At 44.7% G+C, this 13,686-nt stretch overlaps 1 protein-coding gene across 29 annotated transcripts in view; it reads right to left on the bottom strand.

The window, feature by feature from the left end:
* Nucleotides 1–1,831: 1,831 nt before the first annotated feature.
* ssbp2a (single stranded DNA binding protein 2a) overlaps nucleotides 1,832–13,686 on the bottom strand; it is a gene marked incomplete at its 5' end in the record, with an annotated part of 58,940 nt that continues 47,085 nt past the window's right edge. For 2 of the 29 annotated variants that reach the window (XM_080532065.1, XM_080532050.1), the window contains 13 exons: nucleotides 1,832–2,971; nucleotides 3,202–3,300; nucleotides 3,452–3,480; nucleotides 3,731–3,809; nucleotides 4,040–4,110; nucleotides 4,225–4,279; nucleotides 4,376–4,411; nucleotides 4,534–4,582; nucleotides 5,033–5,097; nucleotides 5,538–5,608; nucleotides 5,792–5,858; nucleotides 6,145–6,204; nucleotides 9,431–9,520. In XM_080532065.1, coding sequence (XP_080388191.1) covers nucleotides 2,942–2,971; nucleotides 3,202–3,300; nucleotides 3,452–3,480; nucleotides 3,731–3,809; nucleotides 4,040–4,110; nucleotides 4,225–4,279; nucleotides 4,376–4,411; nucleotides 4,534–4,582; nucleotides 5,033–5,097; nucleotides 5,538–5,608; nucleotides 5,792–5,858; nucleotides 6,145–6,204; nucleotides 9,431–9,520 — 801 coding nt within the window. In that variant the 3' untranslated portion in view covers nucleotides 1,832–2,941. Of the gene's footprint in view, nucleotides 2,972–3,201; nucleotides 3,301–3,439; nucleotides 3,481–3,730; nucleotides 3,810–4,039; nucleotides 4,111–4,224; nucleotides 4,280–4,366; nucleotides 4,412–4,533; nucleotides 4,583–5,032; nucleotides 5,129–5,520; nucleotides 5,609–5,791; nucleotides 5,859–6,144; nucleotides 6,205–9,352; nucleotides 9,521–13,686 lie in introns of all 29 variants that reach the window. The other 27 variants (XM_080532047.1, XM_080532059.1, XM_080532062.1 and 24 more) reach the window with 25 other exon arrangements.

Raw genomic sequence — 13,686 nt, 5'->3', positions numbered from 1 at the left:
AACCCATGTTGTACTTCTCAGTGTATTTACAAAAAAATGGTAACACAAGGTAAAAAAAAAGAAAGAAAGAAAAGAACACAGCACAAAATGGAAACCGACAGGAAATATAATTAATGTGGAAAGTTCAAATGTACAAATGCATCTTACAGTATTCCAACTCACATGAAAACAAACGTCTCTGTAGTTTCAATTGATGGTGTGCCAACCCCCCATTCTCCTTCCCCCTTTACATATGTTCATATGTTCCACCATTTCTTAAATAATACACATAAAACACAGTGTCAACAGAGTTAGAGTAATAGAGTTCAATTTGTGAGCATTACAATTTGTTGTAAGGGAGGGGAAAGTACAATTCACAAGCCTTCGCCAACTAAATATGTTAAAGGGATAATTCACTCTAAAATAAAAATTCCACTGAACTACATACCTTCAAGAGATAGTTCACCCAAAATACAAAATCACATAATATTTGTGACACAGTCTGGTGAACAGGTTTGCATGTCGGCAAATCTCAAGTCACGCAAATTACCCCAAAAAAATATGTTTTGGATTCACTGTATCATCTGCTGTCGGCTACTGGGTTTAGTGATACATGGCTTGTAAACAAATGTACGTCTTCAGGACGTGTTCAAAAGCAAGGACTGTGTGATAATTTAATTATGTGTAGTTATGTTTTTTTTAGCATGTTGATGTTCTATCAGCATGTTGTGATGTGCTAAACATGCAGTTAGATGTTCATAGTGATGTTCTTTCTTAGCTGCTACCTCGCTACCAACGCAATGGTAGCAAACACGTCTGTTTTGTATTTGTACGACACATCATGTGAAAGCTTACAATCTGCACTTTCATAATCTGTAAAAAATAAAATAAAATAAAAAAGACCTTGAACTTTTTCACCAGACCCTGTCACATTCGGTTCCATTCCTGATTCTAAGGACAAGAATAGATTTCAAGCAATACTTTGATTCTGTATATCTAGGCACTGTCACTAACTGCTAACTTATAGCATTTCTAACCAAAAACCATTGGAAGCCAATGGACCTGGAATTAGCATGGTTGAAATGTCGCCTAAATCATCCCAGTCATTTAAATTAAGTCATTGAGTCTTTTCAGAGAATTTGAGATGATTTTGACATGAAATTTGAAACATGCTAGTGTAACGAACCTGTATAAGGCCCGTTAGCAGCTCCACCAAGGGAGTTAACTCTCTTGGTGTTGTGGTTAGTCCCGTTCGCTACATTGGAGGCACCGCTGAGTCCAATTTAAGGTCAATTGATTTCCATATTTTTTGGGCAAAACATTTTATTAGTTAGCACTTACAGTGCCCAGGTAAGCAGAACCAAAGTGTGGATTGAAGTGCTTGTCCATAGACTTATTTCAGGGTAAGGAACCACATGTGTGATTTTGTACTCCTTTTGTATCTCCTTTACTCCAGTTGATACATAAAGACACTTTATTACATATAGTGTGGATGTGTAGGTATATGGTAAATCACAGTCATTTGATTTAAGATTGAACTATCCATTTAATAATCTAACTTGGGCTGTAGATTCTAAAAAAGCAAAAAAAAAACAAGCCTGTTTCACCCTCCCACTACACTCACACTCTCAAAAGCACAATAAGATCACAGTTTTTCCGGATGACAATACATAATAAATTAAGAGAATTAACTGCATTTTATTAAGAGTGTCTTGACACAAAACCCCCCACGATCCATGTCAACAGCTTAGATGTATTTATTTATTAATTCTCTCCATCTACAGTCTCTCCTCTTGACGCTCGATGCTTAAAATGAAGAAGTGATGAGTTCCCTCTTTTCTATCTATCTCACATGTGCAATCACTTGATGTCCATCTTAATATGTTCCATGTGTTGCTATACACACCTATCCACACAGTACACTCATACAGTGCACAAATAGACAAGCAGGCACATTGTCTGAAACCATTCAATATTCAAAACATCATTAAAATCAAATCCCCCACTGCACAAAATGACAGCAGATAATCTGCATGTACAGTCATCAAATGAATGATTTTCTCCATCTTTCTTTCTCTCCCCATTCTTTATACAGTATCTTTGTTTGTACAGTCAACATAATTAATTCCATGTTGGGGTGAACATAGGAGAACAGCTCTAGATGGATTCTCATGGTAGTTTCAGTGTTTGATGTGATCATCCAAGATGTCATCTCTCTCCAACCAAAGTCTGGTGTTGTCATTGTCTTCATCCAATAGGGGACAGAGGGTGTTGAGCAAAAATATTAAGTGGCTTCCATGGGGACTATCCCAGGTTCTCATGACGATATCCAATCAGGGCAGAGGTTGGCATTTCATTCTTATTCAGCCAATCGCAGACTGAGGTTGGCATTTCAATCATATTTAGCCAAACGAAGACTGGGGTTGGCATTTCAGTCCTATTCAGTCAATCCACAGACCAAGCCAAATTTCCATCATGTCAATGTCATCTAAAAAAAAAAAAGAATCTCAATACTCCTAATAACTTAATATGCTTGTGGGGAAACTGGCCTGCATTTTCTTAACTCAGGTTTCTTTTCGGTGTCTTTTCCACTAGATGGTGGAGAATCGGATGTTGCTTTGTGTTTTTAGCACATTTGAGTGTGTGCACAGTTGCATACATAATATAAATACAGAGCATTTCTCTCTCCAGGTTTGTTTGAATGGGATTCCTTTGTACAGTCTCAGAGTGTGATGACGGTGTCGCTGGATGAAGTAAGGTCACAAGTTGAAAAAGGAGAGGAAACAGAGGAGAGGAGAGAAAACACAGGTAAGACGCCAGGAGGAGGGGGAAGGCCTGGCTGGGTCCCCTGTCCTGGTAGAGAGGACAGATAGAGGAAGAGCCACCACACAAGATGACATCACACCCTGCCTCTATGCAATCCACCAATCCACACCACTGACTGACCAGCCGCCTGGAGCCTTCAAACACTCATCGTCATGTTCGGAGAATACTGTGGAGAGAGTCAAAGAGGTAGAGAGTCAATAAACAGCCAAGTTCATCGTACATCTACATTTCTTAATTGCTTTTGATAGTGCATACTTTTGATAATGCTAAAATGGCACTTTCAATTCTATGTAATTAGCACCACTAACACATTATTAAACACATTCTCCCAGGCAAATATGCAAGAGTACAAGAGTGCCACAGCCACTGTATGTTACAGTAATGATGTGTACTCACACTCTCGTTCTGAAAGGGGTTGAGGAAGCTACCCCCCATCTCCCCGTCCTCTCTGGGGGTCCCAGGCTGGTTACTCATACTGAGGTTACCTGGAGAGTTCTGATCAGGATAAACAACACGATAACACACTATTATCTACAGGACACCCACTTAGGAAGATGTGTTAGTCCTACTACCAATGTTGACATCCACATAAAACGCAGACAAATCACTAGAGAGGGTTGGTACATGAGTATATGTTCTCTCTTACCTTAGGGAGACTGTCCATGTCACCTGACCCTTCAAGGGAGAGAGACAGAGACAGAGAGAGAGAGGGAGAGGGAGAGAGAGAGATAGAGGGAAAGAGGGAAAGAGCAAGAGAGAGAGAGAGAGAGAGAGGTGGGAGAGACCAAAACATATTAATACAGGGAGAAAGCAATAATAATGACTAAATTAAGAACTGGCCATAGTTCTACACCTCCTTTACCTCTACCTCTTAGTACTGTCATACTGTTCAGACATGGAGATCATGTGAGTCTATAGTCTTTACCTAGTGAGCCATTCATGTGATGTGGCTCCATCCCTGCCATCCCTCCCATTGGACCGTCTGGCCCTGGACCCATGGGGAACTGAGTACCACAAATACACATTGTAATAAACACTCTCACACACACAGTACACACACACACACACACAAGAACACACACACACACACACACACACACACACACAAGAACACACACACACACACACAAGAACACACACACACACACACACACACAAGAACACACACACACACACACACAAGAACACACACACACACACACACAGGTCGAGGTGTTGAGTTGAGTGGTCTTACATTTGGTCTGTTTCCTCCTGGAGGGACTGTGTTGATCATAGTGTACATGTTGTCACCAGAGTTGGTCGAGTCTGACAATGCAAAAAAAGGAGGGGAACCTTCACTTCATGGATTTCTACATAAACACCCACTGTACACCAAAACACACAGGTACACATAGACACACACACACACACATACGCTACCTGCTGGGCTGGGCATTATTGGAGTTCCAGGAGGCCCCCCTCCTCCAGGTGGACCCTGAAATGGTCATATTGAGGTTAGTGCCATTGTTACTATCATGCAAACAAATATACATCTGTTACTGCCTAGTTAACTTGTAGTTACTGTACATACCACATAACTGCCTGGAGACGCTGAGGAGTAGGGGATCTAGAGAGAGAGAGAGAGAGAGAGAGGGGGGGGGGGGTAGTTGATCATCTAATTATCACCATCTATTAGGTGAAGGTTTTTGGCTTTGTGACTACTACTGGTGTGTTTTTGTGAGTACTCACTGAGTTGGAGTTGGGAGGATTTGGCCATGGTCTGCCCCCACCAGGGCCCCTGGAATACACATAAACACACACACAAGCATGCACGGGCACGCGCGTGCGCACACACACACACACACACACATACACACACACACACACACACACACACACAAGAACACACACACACACACACAAACACACACACAAGAACACACACACACACACACACACACACATTTTCAGTTCTCTTAGTTCCCTTATTGTGAAATCCTCTCTTTAGCAGTGTTGGCAAAAACAAGTAATTTAGCTGCCAGAGAGAGTCAGGAAAAACAGAGAGATGAGAGCAAAGGGGATATTCAAGAGAAAGGAGTACATTTCTAGAAGGACCGGGTCCAAGACAAGAGAGGTAGAAGCAGCATATATTACTAATTAGTACCAGCTTGCAAACAGTGCCAAACTTGTCACAGTTGGCTCCGAAAACTAAGGGGTTTAAAACAGTGACTGTGAAAAGAGTACTCACATGTTCATGCCAGGCATCCCTGGGCCCACCAGTGCATTGAGAGGGGGTCTCATCCCACCATAATTCTGAAAGAAAGAAAAGCAGGGCTCCGTCAAACTACTTTAGAACACAGGGCTGGTACTACACACACAACACACATTAATCACCCCAACTAGAAGAAAAACAACAACTAAGAACCACAAGAGAAATGCAGAAACACATACACACACACACACACACACACACACACACACACACACACACACACACACACACACACACACACATACACACACAATTGTAACGGCACACTCAAATGCGAGTATAATCACATAGTCTGACACAATAAGAACACAGAGGGCCGTTTTCACAGACAAGGCTTAAGCCTCGTCCTGGACTAAATCACACTTTCAATGTAAAATCTCTGTTGAAGGTGCTTTTTAGTCTAAGACTAGGCTTAAGCCTTGTCCGTGAAACCGGCTGAGAAAGTCTCTCATGAGCCTTGATACCTCAGCCAATCACATACCTGTGGTCCTAGAGGGACCATCCCCCTGGGCGGAGTCATTCGTTGCATGGGCCCGCCCATATTTGGATGTACTGAAAAAACAGAACAGAACAGAATCATGAGCTGCATTCGATAGCTCCTCTTACATTTTGAGCTGTGTGTGTGTGTGTGTGTGTGTGTGTGTGTGTGTGTGTGTGTGTGTGTATGTGTGTGTGTGTGTGTGTGTGTGTGTGTGTGTGTGTGTGTGTGTGTGTGTGTGTGTGTGTGTAACATACCTTGCTGTCTCGTGGGGTCCATTCCACTGGGTAGAAGGGTCTGGTTTCCAGGGACTCCTCCAAGTGCCTAAAACAGAACACCCTGATTATAACCAGACAGAGAACATCTGGGCAGGAATGATGCCTCCACCATCAACTTCTTAATTAAGATGCCGTAAACATGTGCTTTCAACTTGGGGTTTTGGCATTTTGAATATTATCAAACTTAACTTTGAATTGCACTTTCAATGTATCAAACCAAACTTCTAAGGGTAAGAAAAAGTACACAAGTAAAGTAAGATAAAACAGATTTATCGGTGGACAGATTACATGCAGTTCGATGCGCAGCCTGAAGGGGGCGTAAGTGGTCCTACCTGATTGGGTATTCGGAGCGGACCTCTGGGCCCACCAGGGTAACGAGGTGACATGAACGGCTGTGGAGATAAAGCACAAACTCAATATAAATACCAGTACCGACTCAATAAGCTACAGTTACACAAACATAAAACCTTATTCTCGACCACAAACAGACATCTCATACACCTGTCCTCCATCTAACCTCCTGGGCACAGCCAGTATGGATGGAAGACAGAGATGAAGGGATGACATGACCAGATAAGAATCAAATGGATTGTGGGTAGGTTTAGTATTGACAAGTGTAAGTGTGTGTGTGTGTGTGTGTGTGTGTGTGTGTGTGTGTGTGTGTGTGTGTGTGTGTGTGTGTGTGTGTGTATGTGTGTGTCGTTACATGTGAGTGTTATGTCTGCTAGTGCTATCACATGTGCACTTCAAAGAGACACACTTCAGACAGGTTTCCCATTGTGACATACACCAACCATTAGTTTTGGTACAGAGAAGATGTACCCTAACACACCGCTAGAGGGCGGTGTCTCCCTACATTTGACATCCATTCCCTCTAGTAAATGCTTTCCTCTCATCTTTCCTCTGTATAACAATAAATGAGAGACTGAATCATCAACAGTGAGACCAATGTACTCCAGGTGACTGTCACCTTTTCAAGTGCTCATCATTCCTTCAAAATAGATTGTAGTTCTAAAGTTCAATAAGTGAGTGAGTGAGTGAGTGAGGGAGTAAGTAACTGACTGACTGACTGACTGAATTTATTAATTCATGAATTACTACATTGAGATGTGAATGACCAGGGCCCAGTACTTCTAAACTTTAAATCGGAATTAGAATGATACAGAATATTTTTTGCTATCCAGAATTAGATCAAGCTTTCCCCTATACTTTCCCCCCAAAATCTGTCACTTAGATCTGATCCTGGATGACTGGGAAAATAAAAGGAAGCGAATAGGTACAGTAGAGGAATGAATGATGATTGTATGTGTGTGTGTGTGTGTGTGTGTATGTGTGTGTGTGGGTGCACATGCATGTGCGTGTGTGTGTGTGTGTGTGTGTGTGTGTGCGTGTTTGTGTGTGTGTGTGTGCGTGTATGCGTGCATGTGTGCGTGCATGTGCATGTGTTATTTCAGTTCTCAAAACCATCTAAACACAGATGTTGATCTCTCAGTATGGCCACAGTAGGTGGTTGATCTCTCAGTATGGCCACAGTAGGTTATCTTAGAGAATACGTTAACTGCTGATGATGTCTGCTGTGTTTAGGAATGAGATTGACCTTGACAAGGAATCATCTTCAAAGATGGTTCCACAAAGACAATGATCGATCTGCCTGAGGAGGTGAGCAGCCAGGGGGTACATGGGAAAGGGTCTGTTTTGACTCAAGTTGGAGTTTTTCTTTTTTTAAAGCCGAGCTGAATATAGCCATGAAGTCCATCGATCTCTGTGTCAGACGTGAGCTACTGAGTTTGACTGCCAATGACATTTAATCAATCTGCTAGCAGCCCACTCCTTTAGTCTGAGAACTGAGAAGGCATAAAAGATGTGGTTCATAGTGCCTTGAAGCACACGTGCACTTGCTCGCGCTCTCTCTCTCTCTCTCTCTCTCTCTCTCTCTCTCTCTCTCTCTCTCTCTCTCTCCTCTCTCTCTCTCCTCTCTCTCTCTCTCTCTCTCTCTCTCTCTCTCTCTCTCTCCTCTCTCTCTCTCTCTCTCTCTCTCTCTCCTCTCTCTCTCTCTCTCTCTCTCTCTCTTCTCTCTCTCTCTTCTCTCTCTCTCTCTCTCTCTCTCTCTCTCTCTCTCTCTCTCTCTCCTCTCTTGTAGTCAATAGTATGGATACCGTTGTCTTAGGAAAGTAGCCTTCTCCGTCCACCCAACCATTAAGCTCTCTTCTGACATTGCCATCAAACACAGCTGAGGCAGACTCCTCCTTTTTACCGGCATTACCGCCGAAGATATGAACATTTAGAAAATGATACATTAAGCAGGACCTCAGCCTTCCATCTGTAGTGCCAAATGACGACAGAACAACTTCTCAGTCGATCCGCTTGATTCTCTTCCTATGGCCTCATGTGTGATGCAACATACAGGACGGTATGGTGAGAGAACTGTTGCTCACTAACAAGTGTGTATTTTTACCCCTGAAATAAATGCACAGCTGATATACAGTAGTTGCTCATCTGTTTTGACTATAAAGTTACTCGGTTATCTCTAATAATAATAATAGATTTAATTTAAAAGCGCCTTTCTCAAACTCAAGGACACTGTACAGAAAACGAAGAGAACAAAACAAACAAAAACAAAAAACAACAAAAATACAAAAGATAAAATCATATTAAAAAAAAGAAAAATGGTGTAAGAGCTCAGGCAGCAATGTTTTAGTGACCACCGCATATGGAATGAAGAGAGAGAGCAATGTTTCAGACAAAGTGCTCTGAAGGTTGTGCTGTGTGTTCTCGCTGTGGGACGATGTGTTCTGGTGGTTCTAATCTGTATTTACTAATCTGATAGTTGGCCTTTCTCTCTCTCTCTCTCTCTCTCTCTCTCAAACACACACGCACATACTGTGTGCCATGTGCACAGACACACGCATACACAAACCCACACACAAACGAATGCTTGCATGCACCCACATGCCCGCCCTCCCGCCCACACACACATGTACACATGCACGCACACACACACACACACACACACACACACACACACACACACACACATACACACACACATACACACACACACACACACACACACATACACTTACACACCGTATAAAACAGAAGCAGCTGTGTGGCCACACTTGCATCACAATGACGCAAAGCTTCCTGAGGCCAGTCTGCTGAGTGTAAGTTACCACGCACATACTTCACTGCTTCTTTCTGACACATTACAGGGAAGACTCTGTGCTGTTGACTATCAGCTGCGTCTGATGGTATCAGGTTATGTATAGACGGCACAACTACAGTAGGAGTAAGACGATGGTCTGAAGAGATGGTCCTCCCTCTCCCACGCTCTCAGTCTGACTGCTGTCTGCCTGACTTTCTGCCAGCCTGTCTGTCTGTCTGACTGTCTGTCTGTATGTATGTCTATTTCTTTCTTTCTGTCTGGTTGTCTGTCTGTCTGCCTCCCTCCTGTCTCTCAGTCTCCATATCTGTATGATTCTGTGTGTGTGTGTTTGCGTGTGTGTGTGTGTGTCTGTGTGCGTGTGTGTGTGTGTGTGTGTGTGCGTGTGTGTGCGTGCGTGTGTGTGCGTGTGTGTGCGTGTGTGTGCGTGCGTGTGTGTGTGTGTGTGTGTGTACCTGGAAGAATCCTGGGGGGACTGGTCCCACTGGCATGCCCTCTCCTGGGGGGAGGTTTGCAAGGACAGGGCTCGGGGCAGCTGCAGCACTCTGGAGGAAAATCACACACACACACACACACACACACACACACACACACACAGAAGAAAACAACATTAACTCTGACCTCCAGCATGCGTATAAAGCAGGTTACTCAACTAGCACTGCGCTGACATCTCTTACTGATGACTGGCTGAAACACATCGATACAAAGTCAGTTGTGGGTGTAGTGCTCCTAGATTTCAGTGCAGGCTTTGACATCATAGATCATGAGCTGCTACTCATGAAGCTATCGGCCTATGGTCTCAGAGACCTTGCTGTTGATTTTATGAAGAGCTACTTGACTAACAGACAACAATGTGTTATGTTTAACGGTGCTCTTTCTAATATCAAAACAGTTCAGTGTGGGATCCCCTAAGGAAGCTGCCTAGGGTCTCTTCTCTATTTTTGTAAATTACATGCCATATGTATTCAAAAATGCAGATATGCCGATCTACGCGGATGACACAACTATGTATGTATCAGCAAAGAGCACTGAGCGAGTCAATGACACGCTGCAGCCGGAGTTAATGCTGGTTTCTCAATGGGTCATTGAGAGAACAAGTTGAAGTTGAATGTCGCTAAAACTAAATGTATGGTACTGGGCTCCGAACATGCTCTTAGGTCAGATCATGTGTTGCGGGCCTTGCAATGTGCTGATATTCAGCAGGTTGAAGAAGCCATGTTGTTGGGTGACACTAGAGAGCTCTGGTGGTGGGCTGGCGGTCATCTACTGTGCGGACCTCCCGGTTAAAGAGCTGCCAGTTCCCAACACCACCATCATTTGAATGTACTGCATTCACACTGGCTGGGCCTACTCCGTCCGCTCCAGGTAGTCCTCATCTTACCGCCCTCCTGATACCTCTGCCTCGGACTTCCTGTCTGACCTCCTCTCCTCTGTCTGCTTCATGCCATCATCAACGCTCCTGGTTGGCGACTTCAACATACACGTGGACTCCAGTAGCAACAACTTTGCTACTGATTTCCTGTCACTCCTGGACTGTTTTAATATCACTCAGCATTGTTCAGGGCCTCCTCACCCACAAGAGAGGTTCACCACCATCAACTGCCTCCTCCGCCCCCCTGACATCTCCTAACCTGCAGGTGCCTCTAACCTCTGCTCTGAGTTCCTGGACTTTTTTCAGAGTAAAGTGGACTCTATCCATCAACAGCTCCTGGCACCTGCACCTGCACCTGACCCACCCACCCCCCCCCCACACACACTCAGTTCAGCCTCAGGGTGCTGCCCCCTCAGCAACATGCCTCCCCCGCTGCAGTCTCTCCTTCTTCTGCCTGTTGGATGCCCCTCATGTTGCTAAGTTGGCCATGCCAACTGCACTAGTCAAGGCCTGCCTACCCACCCTCTTCCCCCTTATGGTTGATGTCATCAACAGTCCCCTCCAGCTTCAAAACTGCCTCAGTAACTCCCATTCTCAAAAAACCCGGACTGGACCCCAATGATCTTAACAACCACCGGCCGATCTCCAACTTGACTTTTCTCAGCAAAATCCTGGAAAGAGCAGTGGCCGACCAACTCCACCAGCACCATGAGCTCTTTGAGATCCTTCAGTCCAGCTTGAGAACACGTCACAGCACAGAGACCTCCCTCATCAAGGTCACCAACGATCTCCTCATTGCTGCCGACACCCACCGCATCAGCCAACCCTTGACCTTTCAGCAGCCTTCGACACCATCTCCTACTCAATCCTCCTCAACCGGCGCCTATCTGACCATCTAGGCCTCACCGGTACGGTCCTTTCCTGGTTTCAGTCATATCTCACCAACCGGAAACAGTTTGGTCACCATCAATGGTTCCAGCTCCCCCCCGGTCCCAGTCATCCATGGTGTTCCTCAGGGCTCGGTGCTCGGTCCACTCCTCTTCACTATCTATACTCCCACTCGGTCAGATCATCCGCCGCCATGGACTCAACTTTTACTGTTACGCTGATGATACTCAGCTGTATCTCAACACCGCACCATCCACACCGCTCCCCCCCACAGTCACTCATCAACTGCCTTAAAGAAATAAAAAACTGGATGACTACTAACCTACTCAAACTCTGGGATTAACCAGCAATGCAATCAAGACCAAACTGACAGAATACATCTACCATCCAGCCTCAACCAGGGGTGCCCAAACCTTAAACCACCCTGCGCACACCAGACCATGCCGTATATAAGCAGCATATCCTAAAATATGCATGCGAATGCAATTATTCACATTATGATTGTATTATATTAGTGACCACATATCAGGTATTTAAATAGAGCACAGGTAGTACAAAGGGCATTCAGAAACCCTCTCACAGAGCAAGCCCAACGTTCTCACTGCCTAACTCTGGGCAGGCCGGCTCTTTACATACCTGCTACTGTAGAGACAATCAATACAATATATATATTTTTAAATGGTAGCCTATTTTGTCATAGTATTGTGATGAATCACCTCTCCCCCAGCCTCCTGTGTGTGTGTGTCTCTCTCTATCTAATATATATATAATATATATATATAATATATATAATAATATAATATATATATATATTATACAAATAAATAAAATAACAAATAAAAGTTATTATTATTATTATCTCTCTCTCTCTCTCTCTCTCTCTCTCTATGTCTCTCTCTCTCTCTCTCTCTCTCTCTCTCTCTCTCTCAGTGGGGTTGTTCCTGTCTGTGTAGATAGCCATGGTACGCCAGACAGGTTATTTTTACTGCTTATTTTAGTTTGCCTCAGACGGGCGGCGCGGGCACATTTCAGCACTGCCTCCATCGGCTTCCTGTGGCATTGTTACTAGCTGCCCAGCGTTACATGCTACCTCCATTCCATCCTCATTACTAGACAATGGCCATGTGCTTTGCTGCGTGTGTGTGTGCGAGCCTGCGTGCGTGCGTGCAAGTGTGTGTGTGTGTGGGTGTGTGTATGTGTATGTGTGTACTGTATGTGTGTCTGTATACATGTGGGTGGTGCATGGACATGGGGGCATGTTGAGGGGTGAAAGATGAAAGGTTATGGGACAGTAGTATTGAGTGGGTGTTGGCAGAGAGGTGTTGTCAGACACAGTGGTGACTGACAGGGAAGCCACACCCTTCCTGTGTGCCCCCCCCCCCCCCACACACACACACGCACACACACACAGACACACATACAGATACACATATTGTACACACACACGCACACACACACACACGCACACACACACACACACACACACACACACACACTGTAGTCCACAACCTCCACCTCCCATAGCAGCACCGTGGAACACACATGAATCTCCATCACAGAGAAAATTTGAGATAGAAAAAAGGGGAAAGATAGATGGGGGAGAGGGTGTGTGTGAGAGCAAAATGAGAGCAAAAAAAAAAAGAAGCTGTACGACCATGAAACAAAGTATTAGTTTAACTCTCCCCCCTACGCACAATGCTGCTTCATTTATCTGTCTCACTCCCCTACTGTATCTCATCCACCATACCCCTTCCCCCAACCACAACATCTCTCTCCCTCTCTCGCTTTCACCATCTCTATCTCTTCCTCTCTCTCTCACTCCCTGTCACTCGCTCTTAGCCTCTCTCTCCCTCTCTCTTTCCCCCCTGATCTCTCTCTCTCACCCTCTCCCCCTCTCTCCACCCTGATCCCTGGCTCTTATCCTCTCTGTTACCTCTCTCTCTCTCTCATTCTCCCTCCCTCCCTCCCCTCTCTGCATCTCTCTCCCAAGGCTTGGGCTGGGTGAAACAACTCTCAGAGGTTTCCACTGGCTGACTTTTTAGGTCAGACTAGAACAAGGTCTCTAATCAGAGCCAAGATAACCAAAAACGACTCCTTTTCCCCCCATCACACTCTCCTCCCTCCCCCCACCATCCTCCGTTGTATCTCCCACTAATGTTGGGGATGTTTGTTGTTTTTCAAATTGCCATTTGATTTCATATTGTATTCTTATTAATACACAGTGTGTGTGTTTGTGTGTGTGTGTGTGTGTGTGTGTGTCCCTTCTCTGGGAGTGTTAGTGTTCTCTTCCCCTGTTTCTCCTCTCACTCCGGATTACCCACAATGCTTTTCACTCACTGACAGCCTGGAGGTCTGCTGAGTCTGCCTTCTCACTGAAAGAGGGGGAGAGAGAGAGAGAGAGAGAGAGCGAGCGAGAGAGAGACAGACACACACACACACACACACACACAA

This window comes from Nansenia antarctica (assembly GCF_963989245.1).
Source record: "Nansenia antarctica genome assembly, chromosome: 5".
NCBI lineage: Eukaryota > Metazoa > Chordata > Actinopteri > Argentiniformes > Microstomatidae > Nansenia > Nansenia antarctica.
This window is presented reverse-complemented; position numbering and strand designations above follow the sequence as displayed.